This window comes from Lampris incognitus, chromosome 13 (assembly GCF_029633865.1).
Source record: "Lampris incognitus isolate fLamInc1 chromosome 13, fLamInc1.hap2, whole genome shotgun sequence".
Lineage (NCBI taxonomy): Eukaryota > Metazoa > Chordata > Actinopteri > Lampriformes > Lampridae > Lampris > Lampris incognitus.
The window spans coordinates 45,730,374-45,750,140 of NC_079223.1; the positions used below are offsets into that span (position 1 = coordinate 45,730,374).

The window sequence follows — 19,767 nt, forward strand, 5'->3', positions numbered from 1 at the left end:
GTACAGCCACTGAGATGAGGTGTCTCCAACTACTTTTACAAGAACTTCTACCTCCTACTTGTGTGTTGAGCCAGCAGAACAAGCATTTCATTACAGAATAAGTGTGGACCCGCTTTCATATACATGGCACATAAACCTGAAGCAGTGTCAACAATCCTCGGCAGACATGCGAGCCCCGCAGGAGGGTCAAGTTGCTGCTGAAACTCACAAAACAAAACAAAACAAAACAACACAACGTTGCTTTGACCTAATTTTATCTTGCTAACAGGCTCCAGAAAGATCAGGCTGAATTGGCTTTTGATTCAAGTTACACCAGCAACTTTAACCTGCCTTACCACAGTTTACCACTTGACCTTTGGCCCTGGAGTCTGATCTCAACATCTTCATCCTGCAACATTAATGTGACTTCGTTGTACTGGGAATGCTACTTTTCCATCCAAATGCATTGTAAACTCGTGTGAACTACTAATAAGACACATTAGCCCCCTAGCTAACGGGTCTGACCCTTTAGCCGAGCGGTTAGTGATGTCGCCTTGTGGTGCAGTACACCCCGTATCGAATCCCGCACCGGGCAAGAAAATAACCGGTTGCAGCGGTGGGATCCGGAAGTGTGCAGATCCTCAGAAGTCTCTTCGGAGCGCGGGAATAACAAAGCGCGAGGGCGCGCTTCCGGTAGAGGGTGACAACCGTAAACTACTAATAAGACACGTTAGTCCCTAGCTAACAGGTCTGACCCTTTAGCCGAGCGGTTAGTGATTGCGCCTTGTGGGGTAGTACACCCCGTGTCGAATCCCGCACCGGGCAAGAAAATAACCGGTTACACTCGTTGGGCCAACTTAAAAAGGGCCATTTTATTTTATTTATTTATTTTCAGAATCTTGGTCTAATTTTGGGGTTGTAGAGCCGAAGGAACGGAGAAGACCGTAGGTTCACACTTTAGCCGTGTAGGCAACTTTCTTTAATCCACGGTAAATCAGAGAGACAACCAAACCACAGCTCGACTGAGCGGAGGTGGCAAGAATAACCAGAAAACTGGCTGGACAACCATAACTTAACCCTGCGTTAACCTGCCAGGGCAACCATGACTTAACCCTTAGTTCCTGGGTTGAATTCTGTCCCCAATACGTGTCCACCAAGAGCCCCCCCAGAATTCGCCCTAGTAATCGAAGTCAGGCAGGCGCGGACGGCCTGTCGGCCCCCCGCGGCGGCTCCGGATAACAGGGGCCGGAGTGTCTCTAGGAGGCATTGACACGGGCCTGTGGAGCTCAGCCTGAGGAGCAGAAGAGGCAGCTCGGGCCTCCACGGGGGGAGGAGGCGGAGCCGGGGGACGACCGCGACGAGGAGGTTGGGCTAACTCCAACGGCTGCATCAAGTCCAGGTGTGCGGGTTTAACTCGGTCCACTGAAACATGTTCGGCCGTGCCCCCAAAATCCACCACCAGGTGCTTAGTTCCCCGTTCCAGGACGCGGAAGGGGCCGTCATAAGGGGGTTGCAGAGGGGGGCGGTGTGCGTCGTGACGGATGAACACGTAGTCCGCTGACTGCAGACCTGGGGGCACCTGGGACACCGGAGCGCCGTGTTGGGCGGTAGGGACGGGTGTGAAAGCTCTGACCCCGTCCAGCAAGGAGGCTCGTTGGTCCACAGCTGACCAGGGACGCGTTGCATTGGGCATGAAATCGCCTGGGACTCGCAGCGGCGTGCCGTACACCAGCTCCGCAGAGGAGGCTTGTAGGTCTTCCTTCGGGGCGGTCCGCAGGCCCAGCATGACCCATGGGAGCTTGTCGACCCAGTTGCAGTCCTTGAGAGTAGCCCGAAGCGCAGCCTTCATGGACCGGTGGAAGCGCTCACATAGGCCGTTCGCCTGAGGGTGGTAGGCGGTAGTGCGATGAAGCTTGACGCCCAGAGCCTCACCCACAGCATTCCATAGCTCTGAGGTAAACTGTGGCCCGCGGTCAGATGAAAGGTCGGAAGGCGTACCGAAACGTGAGACCCACGACCCAATAAAAGCCCGGGCCACATCAGCAGACGTCGTGGATGCCAGGGGAACAGCTTCAGGCCAGTGCGTAGTCCTGTCCACCACAGTGAAGAGGTAGGTGAACCCATGGGAGGGGGGTAGGGGACCAACCAGGTCGACGTGGACATGGTCAAATCGTCTCTCCGGCACTGCGAAGCGTTCCAGGGGCGCCTTAATGTGGCGGTGTATCTTAGCCCGCTGACAGGCAACACACGAGTCGGCCCACGCTTTCACGTCTCTCTTAAGTCCCTCCCACACAAACTTAGCAGAGGTCAGGCGCACGGATGGCTTACCGCCTGGATGAGAGAGGCCGTGCACAGCTTCAAATACGGGGCGTCTCCAGCTGTGCGGGACGATGGGCCTGGGCTGTCCTGTGGAGACGTCACACAGGAGGGTGACACCTGTGTCGCTGAAAGGAACGTCCTGCAGGCGGAGCCCCGTGTCGGAGGCCCGGAGACGGAGGATGCTCGGGTCCGTGGCCTGGTCAGCGGCCATCTGTGCATAGTCCAGGCCTAGGTGGACCGCTCCAATCACTGCCCTAGAGAGGCAGTCAGCTACCTGGTTAGACTTACCAGCGACGTGCTGGATGTCGGTAGTGAATTCCGAAATGTAGGAGAGTTGTCGCTGCTGGCGAGCGGACCATGGCTCGGCCGTCTTGGACATGGCAAACGTGAGGGGCTTGTGGTCCACGTACGCAGCAAACTCGCGGCCCTCTAGCAGGAAACGGAAATGCCGGACGGCGAGCCAGAGACCGAGGAGTTCCCTGTCAAAAGTACTATACTTGCGCCCTCGGGGTGTAAGCTGGCGACTGAAAAAGGCCAAAGGCTGCCAAGCCCCCCCCACCCACTGTTCGTGAACCGCACCAACAGCATAGTCCGATGCATCCGTGGTTATGGAAATAGGTGCTGTAGGTGAAGGATGCGCTACCAGGGTAGCCTGGGAGAGCGCAGCTTTAGTCTCGGTGAACGCACGGTCCCGCTCTGCTGTCCAGTCGACTGCCTGGTTGGGGGACATGCCTTTCAGCGCCTCGTACAGTGGCCGGATGATAAAGGCGGCTCGGGGAATGAAGCGGTGGTAGAATGTCACCATCCCGATGAACTCCCTGAGCGCACGAGCTGTTTGGGGGCTCGGAAAGGCCGCCACCGCTTCCACCTTTGAGGGCAGGGGGACTGCCCCGTCCCCAGTGATGCAGTGCCCGAGGAAATCAATGGCCGTCAGCCCGAACCGGCACTTCGCCGGGTTGACGATCAGCCCATGCTGGCTGAGGCGTGTGAAGAGGGCATGAAGATGGGACAGGTGTTCTTCCTCGGAGGCGCTGGCGATGAGTATGTCGTCCAAATAGACGAAGATGAAAGGAAGGCCACGGAGCACTGAATCCATCAGCCGCTGAAAGGACTGGGCCGCGTTTTTGAGTCCAAATGGCATTCGTAGGAATTCAAATAGGCCGAATGGGGTAGTCACCGCTGTCTTGGGGATGTCTGAGGGGTGCACGGGAACTTGATGATAACCACGGACCAGGTCGACTTTTGAGAAGACGCATTTGCCAGACAGGTTTGCAGAAAAGTCCTGGATATGCGGGACAGGATAGCGGTCGGGCGTGGTGGCGTCATTTAGTCGGCGGTAGTCCCCGCATGGGCGCCAACCTCCATCAGGCTTAGCGACGATGTGGAGTGGGGACGCCCACGGGCTGTCAGAGCGGCGGATGATCCCCATGCGTTCCAGGTGCTCGAACTCAGACTTGGCAATGGCGAGTTTGGCGGGGTCGAGACGCCTGGCTCTGGCGTAGACCGGGGGCCCCTTCGTAGCAATGTGATGCTCCACCCCATGCTTAGCGGTGGGTGCAGAGAAGGTAGGCTGGGTGAGGTCAGGGAACTCAGCGAGGAGGCGGTTGAACTTGTCTGCCTCTGAGAGAGAGTTGGCTAGACCTGCATAGGCCGCTTCCCTCCGCGTACATGCGAAGGAGGAGAAGGTTAAGGCATCGACCAGACGGCTGTTCTGAATGTCCACTAGCAAACCGTAAGCGCACAAAAAATCAGCTCCAAGGAGGGGAAGCGTTACATTGGCCATGACGAACTCCCACGTGAAACGTTGTCAACCAAAACACAGTTCTACAGACCGCACGCTGTAGGTGTGGATAGGGCTGCCGTCAGCCGTCGCCAACTGGGGGCCCCGCTCCCCGCCCATGATGTCGACGTCAGTAGCAGGGAGCACGCTTCTCTGTGCGCCCGTGTCACAAAGAAATCGCCGACCGGAGACGGTGTCGAGGATGAGGAGTAGCCTGCTCGTATCGCCAACACTCATGGCCACTACTGAGTGTTGGCCCTCTCGTTTCCCGTCGGCCTGTAGTTGCAGGGGGAACGGCACCGTTTAGCTTTCGCACCAAATCGAGCGTGGTACATACAGAGTCCAGAGGGCTTGTAGCGGTCTGATGCTGTGGCGCCACCGTCGGGCCACGCCCGCGATGTCGGCGGGGGGCCAGTGAAGGTAGGAGCCAGCACCCCGGCATGGGAGGAACGTTGTGTAGCGACGAAGAATCGGTCAGCCTCCTTTGCCAGCTCACGGGGATCAGTGATGGTGGAGTTAGCGAGCGCAGTCTGGACGTGGGGCGGCATGTTGCGCACAAACAGCTCCATAAACAGGAAACATGGCTTTTCTTGACCCAGTAGGTTTAACATCCTGCTCATTAGCTCCGATGGTTTGCCATCTCCCAAGCCCTGAATTGCGAAGAGGCGACGTGCTCTCTCCGTTGTTGACAGTTCAAAAGTTTCAAGGAGGAGATGTTTAAGTGCGGCGTATTTACCATCGGCCGGTGGGTTGGTTATGAAACCGCTTATCCTGGAAGCCGTAGCGCCCCCCAGCGCTGCCACTACGTAGTAGCACCTGGTCTCGTCTGCTGTTATGTCTCTGAGCGCGAACTGTGCCTCAGCCTGCGCGAACCATGTAGCCGCGGAAGACTCCCAAAACTCCGGCAGTTTAATTGCAACGGCGTTCGTAGCCATAATGTGTGTGGTTTCAGAAAACTTATCCGAAAACCGACGTCGGGGTCACCAGTGTAGAGCCGAAGGAACGGAGAAGACCGTAGGTTCACACTTTAGCCGTGTAGGCAACTTTCTTTAATCCACGGTAAATCAGAGAGACAACCAAACCACAGCTCGACTGAGCGGAGGTGGCAAGAATAACCAGAAAACTGGCTGGACAACCATAACTTAACCCTGCGTTAACCTGCCAGGGCAACCATGACTTAACCCTTAGTTCCTGGGTTGAATTCTGTCCCCAATACGTGTCCACCACAGGGTCTATTTGTGTAGTTTTTGCCGTGCACATTGGTCATGACGTGGTCTTCCTCACGGGTTTGTTCTGGAGGATGTGCATACAGGAACACGGCTGCACGCGGCTGTACAGCAGAGACTTGGCAGGCAGCTGATGACGCGCCTTAAACCCGTCATAACAGACCCTGACGTATGGCGGCTAGCTTACAGACGTTACCGCCAATCACGGTACAGGCTGCTCCCGAGAACCCGGAAGTAGCGCTGCAATGGGGGTGAACATTGATCATGTCGGACATTTAGGCTTTTCGCTTACACCTTTCAATACGTGGTTGGGCGCCCGAGTGGCGTGGCGGTCTATTCCGTTGCCTACCAACGCGGGGATCGAATTCCTGTGTCACTTCCGGCTTGGTCGGGCGTCCCTACAGACACAGGCCGTGTCGGCCGGTGGGAAGCCGGATGTGGGTATGTGTCCTGGTCTCTAAACTAGCGCCTCCTCTGGTCGGTCGGGGCGCCTGTTCGGGGAGGGGGGGGCACTGGGGGGAATAGCGTGATCCTCCCACGCGCTACGTCCTCCTGGTGAAACGCCTCGCTGTCAGGTGAACGGAAGTCAGGTGGCGACTCCACGTGTATCGGAGGAGGCATGTGGTAGTCCGCAGCCCTCCCCGCATCGGCAGAGGGGGTGGAGCAGCGACCGGGACCGCTCGGAAGAGTGAGGCAATCCGCTCCGTGCATAACTGCAGTCCACTGACTTCCGGGTTCTACTGCAGCGGTCATACCAGTTTCCTGTTGGTTGGCGCGTGCTATTGGCCACGGCATATTTTTCGCGGTGCCTGCGGGATTCACCATGGATGAATGTCAACGACACGCACACAACTGTCCACACACCTTCCCCTGGAACAGTGTCAAGTTGTACATATTGTAACGTGCACTGATTAGTAGACACGCTGGCCGCTAGCTCGCGAGTGACCCTTTAGTCGAGCGGTTAGCGATGCCTCCTGCGGTGCGGGCGATACGGGTTCGCTTCCCGGCCGCGGCAGTTCCTGTGGTTGCGTTGTCCCCCCCCGGATTCGCTTCAATATCAAGTTACGTCCGTGACTGACCGCTGCAGTGCCAACCGGAAGCAGTGGACTCCAGTTACGCACAGAGCCGACTGGCCAAGTGAAGTCGGGGAGAAAAACGAGGAAATAAATAAATAAAATGCGTGGTTCAGATAACTGACAGTCGTCTGCCACTCGTGCTCATTTGCCCCCGTAAGGTGCCGTTATAAAAGAGTCCAGTGGTGGTCTCGCGTCCGAAATCAGCACGGGAAAGACGGTCCGTCTAATGACGTCACAACCGATCTGCTCGACGGCAAAAACTTTGAAAATACCATCCAGATTAAAAAAAAAGCCAAACAAACAACACAAGAGAGGAGAGGAGAGGAGAGGAGGAGTGCTTAACTGTGAATGAGGAGCTCCCCTCTGTAAACCTGACTCCTCCGCCACAGCTTCCTCTTCCCTCCGAGAGGCCCGTCACGTCAGGCTGACAGGCGGAACAAAGGACACGGCGGCATCCCGGCATGCACTCCGCGGCAGAATGGAGAGATGGCGCATCGGCCGCAGACCGCCCGCCATTCTTCCCATGCCACGCTGTCCTCCCGAGCGCCGGGTAAACAGATCGTATTTCAGCGCCGCTTCACGGAGATTGTGTTTTTGTTCCCCCCCCCCCTTTAATAACAGCGGCGCTGTGTTTCTCCGAGTGAGCGTTTTTCTTTCTTTTCCCAGTTTACGTCCAGACAGAAACGGACCGGCTCCTGCCGGACGCTCCTTACAGGGCAGCGTCTGGCAGCACCTGCCGCACAACGAGTTTATTGAGTTTAAGAGTTTATGCGCGTGCGCGTGCGCGGGGATTCAGTGGAAAAGGACTGTGGATAAGCGTCCTTTGGAGCACTGGTTTCTGGGAAACCACCCAATTTATTTCGGTCTTATCAGGCAGTTGGCTTCAACTTGATGAGAAAATATGGCAGTCATCCACTGGCTCTAAAGCCGCTAGAGCAGTGGTTCTCAACCGGGGGTCCGCGGACCCCTAGTGGTCCGTGGTGTAATTGCAAGGGGTCCGTGAAAATAAAATATCTTTAAAAAAAAGATCCTGTGACATTTATAGAAATGGGATTATTTTACTCAAATGTGACTGAGACCTTTATCTACCTAAACTATAAAGGGTAACAGGACTTTTTTCTCTAATTACATCTGTTTCACAAGTGTAATTTATTGTATTTTAATAAGAGATCTCGCTCCCGTTTGCATTGTTAAAAGTTACTGCATAAAAATCCTGTTGTTACATATATCTGAAAGTTACTGAATACATATTCTGTTTTGTTACATATATCTGAAAGTCACTGAATACATATTCTGTTTTGTTACATATATCTGAAAGTTACTGCATAAGAATTCTGTTTTGTTAACTATATCTAAGTTACAACTGAAAGCTCTTATTTTTGCCCCAAAGAGTGAATAAATGCTATAATGCAATTTAAAATGCAGTTTCTACTGTTTCTATCAAATTGCAACCCCCCTCCCCCAAGTTCAGGTGGAGGGGTCCTCAGGGTAGATCAAAAATACGCAGGGGGTCCAGGACCCCAAAAAGGTTGAGAACCACTGCTCTAGAGGAGCACAATATAACCCCTCAAACCGAAAGTGCTAGTGTGATGTTGCTTCACTGGGACTGTTTTGAGCCTCCTTAACAAAACATAGACAACCGTCCAAAGTTGCAATCAGTAACATTCCGAAATTGTCATAGCAAAAAAATTAGAAAAGAAGGAGTAACTATCATGTATGGGGGTGGTTGGATAAAGTTGTTGATGGACGCCATGTGCAAAATGGTAGCTTCGCTAGGTGCTGCGGTTTCTGGCTTTCAAACCCTGCGTTTCGGCTCAGAATATTCATTTCCAAAAATGAACCGGTAGAGGGCGTCCTGACCTTTACAAACCCAAAACTGCGGGTCCTGCACGTTCATCTTGTTGCGCGTTTCAGCCTTCAAATATGGAGGAGCCAACGCTGCAACCCTACAGAAAAAAAGACAACGAGAAAGATACTGCTCCGGAAGTAAATAAAGTTAGGCGTTGCTTTTGAGAGGGGGCAAAAACTTTGCAACTTCTTCTTCTTCTTCTTCCTCTTCTTCTTCCTCATCCTCTTCGTCTACTTTCTTCTTTTTTCTTTTTCCTTTTCTTCTTTCAGCTTGTTCCTTGTTTGCCAGGGGGCGCCAAAGCGGATTTGATAGCTTCTATCAGTACCCTGTGAGGGCACAGCACCGATGGCGGTCTTGTCAATCCGCATCATGATTTGGCCACATTTTTACATCGGATGCCCTTCCTGACACAACCACTAACCCCATGGACGGGGGCACAGGTGAAGCGCTGGACGCCATCCCAGTATTCGTGGCCTTTCTACTGGTTGCCGTTGCTGATGGTGGTCACTAGAGACAAGAACGTACTGGGTCCAGGGTGCGAACTACAGGGGAGCTTGGCTCCTCTTAACAAGACACGCGCTCCCCTGAAATCATGACGTGTGAAATGTTCAGGGGTCTAAAACACTGACAGTTTATTCTTGCCATGCATTTCTATGTTAGTGCATCTTCATCGTCATGGATCATGCGTAAAAAAGAAGAAGCTGTTACTGATGTATGATTCATGCGTTAGGGTGATTCATCACTAATGGGCGGCACGGTGGCGCAGCGGTTAGCGCTGTCGCCTCACGGCAAGAAGGTCCTAGGTTCGAACAACGGGGTTTTCCAATCTTGGGGGGGTCATCCCAGATCCCTTCTGTGTGGAGTTTGCATGTTGTCCCCGTGTCTGCGGTAGGTTTTCTCCGGGTGCTCCGGTTTCCCCCACCAGCAAAAAGGCACGCATGTTAGGGTTAGTACTCCTGTCTGTGCCCCTGAGCAAGGCATGGCAAGAAGAACTGGAGTTGGTCCCCGGGCCCTGCACGGAGGCTGCCCACTGCCCCTAGCTGCACAGCTAGGATGGGTTAAATGCAGAGGAAGAATTTCCCCACGGGGATTAATAAAGTAATAAAACAATATTAATAATTCCCTTTAATAAAGATGCCAGCGTGCGTTGATGCAATAACTCACTTTATCTCAAAGATCAGGAGCGAAAAACACTTGCTTGTATAGACGTTTGCCTACAGGGCTTTCTGCCAAAAAGCTTGAGGCTTTTCTGGGCTTTCTGCCAAATTCATGGAACTTGCCTAAACCTAACCTAACCATAACATAATCTTGACCTGACCTCAACCTAACCCCAACCCCAACCCTAACCTAAGGCTCACCTTAACCTAACGCTTCTGTTAGACCTGAAGTTTTTTGGCAGAAAGTCCTGAAGGCAAAGCTCTCCCGGCTAATGTCCGCACCCCACTAAGTCTGCGGGCTGAATCACCATTATTCATGTTGTCTGTTCTGTAGTCAGCATACAGATATATCGAAAATAAAACTAGGAGGCTTACTCACAAATTCTGGATTTGAAAAAAACTAAGCCAATCGACTCTGAAGAACAGAGGCGTCTTCTACCGCAAATGTAGCTTGATGACAACCTACCCTGATGCTACACCTGCTGGGACTGTGGAGGACCGTGTGGAGGTCTGATGTGGTCATTAGCTCATTATTATATATCAGATGTGCTGACATATAGCAAGCAGGCCTGCATACTTGCAGCTATGAATGTTTCTGCAACAAGCGCCTCTGCCAGCCCCCCTCCGCCCCCCCCCCCCCGGTAAAAAAATTGAGCTCCCCGAAAGCCACGGTACAGATCCATTTGTCGTCCTTAGCTGTGTTCCACCCGTTTCAAATGAAACGGGCCATGCCCTCCCGAAGGGGCCCCCGTCTGTCTGACATGCACGTTGCATAATTAATTCGCTTTTTGGCGAGCTGTGGTAACTTCATTCAACGATAACACACGATAGCCACCACTTATAGGCGCTCAGCTGACATCTGAGCAATCACTGAACTTGACTTCATCTCAGCTCAGCTCAGCTCGTCGTCATCCGCTTCTCCGGGGTCGGGTCGCGGTGGCAGCAAGCTAGGTAGAGCACTCCAGACGTCCCTCTCCCCAGCAACGCCCTCCGGCTCCTCCTTGGGAGATCCCAACCAGGCCAGATTGGACATGTAGTCCCTCCAGCGAGTTCTGGGTCTACCCCGGGGTCTCCTCCCAGCTGGACGGGCCCGGAAAACCTCCAAAGGAAGGCGCCCAGGAGGCCTCCTGATCAGACGCCTGAACCACCTGGCTCCTTTCGACGCGAAGGAGCGGCGGCTCTACTCCGAGCTCCCTCCAGATGTCTGAGCTCTTCTAAGGCCGAGCCCAAGACACCCTACCGAGGAAACTCATTCCAGCCGCTTGTATCCGCGATCTCACCCTTTCGGTCACTACCCGAGATTTGACCTGTCCAGTACAGCAGCTAGCAAGGGTCCTTGAGACGAAAATGAAACGCAGCTGTCCTAGTGGTGCTGAAAAACGGAAAATATTAGACAAGACAACAAAACTTGTAAATCGTCTCCCAAACACATGGTGCTATTCCATGCGGACTAGTAGTTGCTGAGAAGGGCGAGGCGTCTCGTCATTCCACAGCAAAAATGTCATTGTTTCAGTTGTACTTGGAGGAATTGTTTGGATTATGTCCATGTTGAGCTGCCCATGAGGACGAAAGTGCACATAAGTCCGAAAATATATCATTAATGATGCAAACAAACTTGAATCCTTGTTTTTTATCTATTTTCTGCCCCCCCCCCCCGCGGGGTAGGGCCCCAAACTAGCTCGTGAAACGGGCCCCTAGGTTAAAGGCCACCTATGTATAGTTCGCACACTGATTATACGTTTGACCAAAAACTGAGTCATCATGAAGGTTTTTACACAGAGCGTGTGTGGCTGGCTCTCCTCAGTTCCCATACTTTTGCACAAAAAAGAAAATGAAAGAAAAAAGAGGACGCTCAATTTCCGCCCACATACACCGGTCAGCTAAAACATTAAAACCACCTGTCTAATATTGCGTGGGTCCCCCTCGTGCCACCAAAACAGCTCTGACCTGTCGAGGCGTGGACTCCACAAGACCTCTGAAGGTGTCCTCGGGTATCTGGCACCCAGACGTTAGCAGCACATCCTTTAAGTCCTGTAAGTTGCGAGGCGGGGCCTCCATGGATCGGACTTGTTTGTCCAGCTCATCTCGCAGATACTCGATAGGATTGAGATCTGGGGAATTTGGAGACCAAGGCAAGAGTTCAAGGCGTTGCCTTGGTCTCCAAATTCCCCAGATCTCAAACCATTCCTGAACCACTTTTGCAGTGTGGCAGGGCACATTATCCTGCGGAAGGAGGCCACTGCCATCAGGGAATACCGTTGCCATGAAGGGGTGTACCTGGTCTGGAACAATGTTTAGGTAGGTTGTACGTGTCAAAGTAAGATCCACATGAATGCCAGGACCCAAGGTTTCCCAGCAGAACATCGCCCAGAGCATCACACTGCCTCCGCCGGCTTGCATTCTTCCCATGCTGCATCCCGGTGCCATCTCTTCCCCAGGTAAATGACCCACAGGCACAACAGCTGTCCACATGGTGTACAAGAAATCGTGATTCATGAGACCAGGCCACCTTCTCCCATTGCTCCATGGTCCAGTTCTCACACTCAAGTGCCCATTGTAGGTGCTTTCAGCAGTGGCCAGGGGTCATCATGGACACTTTGACCAGTCTGCGGCTATGCAGCCCCATACGCAGCAAGCTGCGATGCACTGTGTCCTGACACCTGTCTGTCATAGCCAGCATTAACTCTTTCAGCAGTTTGAGCTACAGCAGCTCTTCTGTGGGATCGGACCAGCTGGGCTAGCCTTCGCTCCCCACGGGCATTAATGAGCCTTGGGCGTCCATGATCCTGTCACCGGTTCGCCGGTTGTCCTTCCTCGGACCACCTTTGGTAGGTACTGACCACTGCATACCAGAAACACCCCACAAGGCCTGCAGTTTTGGAGATGCTCTGACCCAGTCGTCTAGCCATCACAATTTGGCCCTTGTCAAAGTCGCTCAGATCCTTACGCTTGCCCATTTTTGCTGCTTCCAACACATCAACTTCAAGAACCGACTGTTCCCTTGACATGTGCCATTGTAATGAGATAGTCAATGTTATTCACTTACCTGTCAGTGGTTTTGGTCTTTTGGCTGATCGGTGTATATTTCCCCCCACCTAAAGAATTGTCCTGAAGGTGTAAATCCCTGAGAGAAAAGGCCGGTGAGATCATAAGCTGTTGTTGAATTATCCTGTAGATAGCTCAAGAAGGATATGGATATGTACAGAAGATGAGGTTAGAGAAGCGAGACAGGTCTTTGGCACCATCTTTGCACTCAGCCTCCCCAGAAACAAGGGTTAGAGGGCACACATTCACACGCGCACAAGCACAGGGCGGTGGATGACCCTGGAGTTAATGAGGAACAGGACATGGTAACAGTCCCTAATCAAAGCCAGCTCTGGAAACAAACCTTTAGCTGGACATTCATCCCTCCACTCTCCTCCACGTCACCTATACTCCTCTTCCTCCTCCTCCTCCTCCTCCTCCTCTGTTCTCTCAACTCCTTTTTTCTCATACCTGACAGTTTTGCTACCCCTCCCCCCCCTCGCCACGCCAAACACGCACACGCGTGCACACACACAACCGCCCCACCCCACCCACATCGCCTGCCCCCCTCCCCGCCCTCAGAGGACGCCGTAGAGTCAGTGATGACATGTTGTATTGATAGCCAGCCTGTAGGAGGCCCAGTAGATCACACGGCCCATTAAGAGCAGCCGAGGAACAGAGGTAAATATGTCTGCAGTCACCCCCCCCCCCACACACACACACAGGGAAACCATTTACCCGTTTATGGACTCATTTCCAGTCGTGTTTCAGCCTTTTTATAATCTGCTCAGATTACCTTCTGTGTACATATCATATCATTGTGTGCATGTATTAAGAATTACCTGGATTTCACTCCTACCTAAAACGACCATGGGCGGCCAAAATGACCACCGGTTTTAAAACTCTATATTGTGTCAAGATAAATACCCAGTTGAGATATTAATGCATTGCATATGTTACTATGTCTGTTAGGAAACGACTGACACCAAAATTAATATTTCAACAACTTTAATACTGTAAATCCTGCAGCGCCTCGGTGGGAGTCACGCTGCGTCTGCAACGGCGTCTGTAACCAGACACGTTGGAAATAATCATAAATCAAGTTTAGACCATTTCTCTCCACTGGAGGGCGCTAGGTGTGTTTCTAGGACAGAGCAACGAACTTCGCGAAGGAAATGACGCGACCAACGCACGTCATATATAGTGACATGACGCGCGTGGTGACGCGCAAAATACGCGCGGTTATTTTGACCGCTCGTGGTCGTTTTAGGTAGAGCTTATCGTGACTTTTTTGCGCGCTTGATCTAAAACGCGTTTCAGTGCAAATATAGACAATTTCAGGGGCGTTCAGCGAGCGGCAGGTCTGTATCCCCCCCCCCACAGAGTTATTAAACTTTGAAAATCCCGAATGGTCAAAATGACCGCCATGGACGTTCCAGCGTGGGTGGCTTTGTGTGCACAACATGCAAGTGAATCCCTGCACAGAGTTCCCTGAACGGCCCCTTCATCCTACAAGTGTTTGCTTTGGCCTTCGTGAAAAATCACCTTCGGTTTCGCAGTGGGGGGAATGCGCTTCAAAGCAGCCGCAGCGGACGGACAGCATGTAACAATAACTTTTTATTTGTCCATATAAAACCAGACAAGGTAGTCTGTCCTCAACTCTGTGCCGGTGTGCTCCCTCACTGTGATTAATGGGCATGTGACTGCAGCTATAGATCAGTGCCCTCGCAGGCGGAGCCTCAGCCTACAGCACACATCACTGTTGCCAGGGTCCTGCTAGGCTCGTCAATCATTGTGATTGACAGCTGTATCCTGCCCCGCCTGCAGAGGCTCCCTGAGTGTTTTATGGGGTGACCCGAGCACGAGAGGCCGTAAAGACATGGCAGCTGGGGAGCAGGACTGAGAATAGAAGAGCCGGGCGGGGGTCAATTGGTCCCGGGGAGAGGGGAGGTTGGGACAGAGACAGGCCGAGGACACGTCGGGACGACTTGCTCTGGAGAAAGAGCTTTTATTTACGATGATGTCAGTGTCGCGTGATGAAAAAGTGGCGCAGAAGCTGTTATGTATGTGATGTAATACACAAAGTAGTGTAACCTGCATGGATAAGAAGACACGCTGGCCGCAGGTTCGCGAATCTGACCCTTTAGTCGAGCGGTTAGCGATGCCTCCTGCGGTGCGGGCGATACGGGTTCGCGTCCCGGCCGCGGCACTTCCTGTGGTTGCGTTGTTCCCCGATTTCGCTACAGTATGCATCAGATGTTAGTTGCAAGGTGGCATGCTGAAATGATAGCTTGACATTTGGCCCTAAAATGTAATGTATTTGTTTTTTTTACATCAGAGCCACCCGAGTGAATTTGGCAACATTTTCAAAAGGCATTTGCAAATGGTTTCCTTCTTGTCCTTCCACAGAAGTCAATGTTCTTGCAGCTCTGATTAGATGTGATTAGGTTGTGACGCGGCTTCCAAAATGCGAACGGAGCTTTCTGGCGGGCCGGAGATCAGCCTAGGTGCACATGGTCAAACATTAATCACAGATGACTGGGTGTTAGTCATTTTTCACTCGAGAGAGTTAAGTTCTGTGCGGGTTTGTGAAAAACAAGAAGGAGTTTGTCCTCTGCAGCTCATCTGAGGCCGAGTGATGAGCGATGGAGACGATAGCTATGGGAACGTTCAGTGTGTTTGCGGCAAATTTTCTGCTTTTCATGTTTTGTGACATTTGGTGCCGCGATAAAATCAGAACTCCGTCGGGCGTGCGAGACCAAAGCCGTGCACGAATCCATGCAAAGCGGACGTTCAAAGTCAGTCTCCCACTGGTTGCACATACGTGTCTATTACAGCAGCTCTTTCTGATTAGGGCCGAGATTTGCTAATACTCAACAAATGTTTATTGAACGAGGGCACATGAAAGATATTCAAACAAATTATAACCCTCGTGCTCTTTTGTTCCTTCTCTAGCGGTGACTGTGTTTCATCATTCACAGTCTGTGTACTAGGAAGATGTTTGTTTGTTTGTTTGTTTACACATGAAAAATAAAAGATACGATAGAATAAAAGATACGGAGAATTGCCTAAAAGCACCCCCCGCCCCCCAGGGGCTTGAAACGTGGCATTCTCCAGGCAGCATACCACAGGAAACAATTACAGCAGCGTGGTATGCACAACTTGTATGTATGTATCAGTAATAACTCCACACATGGCAAGAGACGCACACACGGTTCAGCACAGCAGCTGACAACAATCTATTCTGTTGCCTACCAACACGGGGATCACTGGTTCGAATCCCCCGTGTTACCTCCGGCTTGGTCGGGCGTCCCTACAGACACAATTGGCCGTGTCTGCGGGTGGGAGGCCGGATGCGGGTATGTGTCCTGGTCACTGCTCTAGCGACCAAGACAGGACACGAGCCTGGCTCTCCCGCACCACGGGCGACTGCGCCAACCAGTCAACTGAAGAGTCCGACCCGTTAGCCAACCGGCTAGCGAGTCATTTATGATCGTTACATTTCCCCACTTCTTCAGGAAGCGCGTCACTGCGCCTCAGCATACCATCTCCCTCACGCCTCTGGAAGCACGCGCTTCCGATGGCCTCGAGGTCTCACCATCCCACTTATGACACCAATTCAGGGGGCAGTCAGGAACCGCCGCAGCCGGGACACGAACCCAGGTCACCCCCATATGGGCGACTGCACTAACAAGTCAACTAAAGGGTCCGACCCATTAGCCAGCTGGCTAGCGAGTCATTTATGATCGTTACACTACCCCACTCCTTCAGGAAGCGCGTCACTGCGCCTCAGCATACCAGCTCCCTCACGCCTCTGGAAGCACGCGCTTCCGATGGCCTCGAGGTCTCACCATCCCACTTATGACACCAATTCAGGGGGCAGTCAGGAACCGCCGCAGCCGGGACGCGAACCCGGGTCACCCCCATATGGGCGACTGCACTAACAAGTCAACTAAAGGGTCCGACCCATTAGCCAGCTGGCTAGCAAGTCTACTCATTCATGATCATTACAATATTAATAATATGCCTATAGACTTACATGACAAAGGAAAATATGGGATGGACCCAGCTTATATAGGCAGACCGTGTGGAAAATGTTGGTTGGTTAGAAGACGAACCATGGTTTGGCTTGCAAGTAAGCTGGAAACCTTTGGGAAGCTGAGACAGTATGTCATTCATCCCTTTTTTCTGGCCATTCCAGAGGAGACATATATACAGCTAGATCCTCTGCGGCCCTTGTTCGACATGGTACTTTATTTCTGTCTGTCCTTCAGCTGTCTCTCCCACCTGTCTCAGTGTCTCTAGTGAGGCCGCTCAAACCCTCAACCGACCCATACATCAGGCCGCTCACACCCTGAACCGGCCCATACATCAGGCCGTTCAAGCCCTAAACCGGCCCATACGTCAGGCCGCTCAAGCCCTGAACCGGCCCATACATCAGGCCGCTCAAACCCTGAACCGGCCCATACATCAGGCCGCTCAAGCCCTGAACCGGCCCATACATCAGGCCGCTCAAACCCTGAACCGGCCCATACATCAGGCCGCTCAAGCCCTGAACCGGCCCATACATCAGGCCGCTCAAACCCTGAACCGGCCCATACTTCAGGCCGCTCAAACACTGAACCGGCCCATACGTCAGGCTGCTCAAACCCTGAACCGGCCCATACATCAGGCCACTCACACCCTGAACCAGCCCATACATCAGGCCACTCAAGCCCTGAACCGGCCCATACGTCAGGCCGCTCAAACCCTGAACCGGCCCATACATCAGGCCGCTCAAACCCTGAACCGGCCCATACATCAGGCCCATACATCAGGCCGGGGACACAGGAGCACAGTGGTGGATCTCATTCACGCTGGATGGCAGGGAAGAATGAATAATGAATTATAAACAGGATCCATGTGTCTATCGGCCTTTTATCAGAGGCAAGGATCAGGTTTAAGCCCAGCCAGCAACGGACCGAGGATGCCTTGACTAACGTGAGTGCTTGAGAGACTCGAGGAAAAAGGCGGATGAAGTGAGAGAGGGCTGGTGTGTCGCTGCCTTTGTCGGGGATTAAACGTGTGGTGAGGCCCCAGGCTTGTTGTTTGCATTGTGGTTTTCGGTTTCGCCGACTAAATAAACTCGCCCCTCCGTCTGCAGTAGTAGTTTAATCTGGTGAGGAAATATGCGTGAGCGCGTGTGTGTTTTGGGGAGTGTGTGTATTTTCTCGGTTTATTGACACTCGTGAGGACCGAATGTCCAAATAAGGACAGAAAAAAATCACAAACCACCAACGAAGTGGGGGCATTTCCTCGGTCCCTGGGAGATGATGTGTGATTTCTGAGCCGAGGTTTGGGTTCACGGTTGCGGACAGGCTTCGGTCTGAGCAGGGGTTCGGGGTTGTTTTGGGGAGTTTTTGTGTCAATTTTAGGGTGAGGGTCATCCACCCAGGGTCCGCGGGGATGCTGGAGCCTATCCCAGCAGTCACTGGGCGGCAGGCAGGGGGACACCCACCCTGGACATGTCGCCAGGCCATCACAGCGCCCCCCCCCCCACACCTAGGGACAATTTAGTATGGATGAATCCCCTGAACTACATGTCTTCGGGCTGTGGGAGGAAACCGGAGCCCCCGGAGGAAACCCAACCTGGGGTTAGGGTTAGGTTTAGGGTTAATGTTAGTGAGAGGGTTAATTTTAGGGTCTGGGGTTGGGATTTTGGCTCTAATATAGATTTTTCTGCCCCCCCCCATGTGTGTATGTGTGTCCACTAACAGCTTTTATAGCTAGCAGTGCATGTGATAAACTTCCCCATAGGCCATTTATTAGCAGGTCTGTGTCGACTCTTGCCTTTCAGACCTTCGTCCACTTTTCAACGTCGAGCGAGCAGGAGCCACCACCCTTCGCTGACCTACTGAGAAGCACAGGGTGCCATCGTAATATATCTCCCGCAACTCGCTCGGGAAAGGCCGGGGAAGATTTATCGTAGCAGCGTTTCCCCCTCGTTTGCCAAGATCACCGTAGCCGAGCACGTTCACATGGCAATACATCATCGGCGCTGACTTCACACGGCTCGCTCGGCGGGCCCTCACGTCTCCGCGGGGGGCCCTTTCACGGCTCCTCCGGGGGAACGTTAGCGGAGCGGCTGAAAGGTGAAGCCTGGGTTCCCGCGGCCATCTACAGCACCAGGTGCCTTGAGGTGGGCCTGTGCTAGCACCAGCGGATGACCTCCGCGCCGCCACAGCAGCTGTAGCTGCACACGCCAACTCCCAGCTCTCGCCACACCGCCCGAGCCGTGGAGAAAACACCCAAGTATTTCACCCACATGCCACATTAAAGGGAAACAGCGTTATTGTTTTAACCCAAAACCAGGAATGCACTAAAAGATTTAAAGGCCCGATTATAACCCTGATTTGGCCACGATGACTGATTTCCAAGCTCGTGGAAAGTCTGCGCCGGTCTGCTGCAAGTAGGGCAGGTCACCATGGCCAGCGGCCGTGCTGCCTCGTAGCATGCAGGGCTTTGAGATTCAAGTCGCTCGCCACCCCTGTCGAGCCTTCGCCCAGTTGGAGCGATCGTGTCCAACGCGCTTCATTTTTGTCCTTGTGCTCAATAAATCCAGGCAAGAAAACCAACGAAAGACAGGTGAATCAGTCCACCTGGACACAGCGTTTACGGAGAGAAACGTTTCACCCCTCACCGGAGGGCCCAGACACACCGAACCCACCAGCGGCGATGAAGGCCGACTGTTGCGTCGCCGTCTGGGCCAAAACGTAGCGCTTGAACACACCACGAAGACTACAGCCGGCGGCCCCGGTAAGCTAGCTTAGCACTGGATCCCTAAGCCGAACAGCCAGTCGGAGGGATCTCTGTCACTGATGGGCTCCGCCGACTCAACATGCTGAATCGGCCGAAAAGCTGCCAACAGGGGTCTGACTAGTGCGGGACACACCGCTAAAACCGGGGTTACAGACGCTTGGGTCGGTCTGGTGTGGCACGGCCTCTTCAGTGACCTCTTCAGTCTCAACTGACTGCAGGTATCCCACCCTAATAACCAATACAGTGGCCTAACGACCCAAACCAACGACCAGTTTCATATGCAAATATGGGCATGACCATCAACTAGAGTTATAACGGCCATGTGGACTATTCACAGAGGATTGGGGAATGGTTGCAATCACAGCATTGTAAGAGGGTGACAAATGTACTCTTAGCATAGGTGGCCTCTTTGACTCCCTGTTCAAATCAGTGTTCCTCCCTATCAAGGATGTGCACATCCTCATCCTTGAAAGAGTGGCCACTGGCCTGTGGATGGTGTAGACTGTGGAGTCCCGGCCTGACGTGTTAGCTAGCTCTCCTGTGTTGTGCCATCCTCTTG

General features: G+C 52.9%; 1 protein-coding gene across 1 annotated transcript in view; it reads right to left on the bottom strand.

The window, feature by feature from the left end:
- The window catches only part of tmem72 (transmembrane protein 72), a 7,714-nt gene extending 7,327 nt beyond the window's left edge, over positions 1-387 (bottom strand). The window contains exon 1 of the mRNA XM_056291501.1: positions 336-387. Coding sequence (XP_056147476.1) covers positions 336-387 — 52 coding nt within the window. The remainder of the gene's footprint in view (positions 1-335) is intronic.
- Between the last annotated feature and the right edge of the window lie 19,380 nt (positions 388-19,767).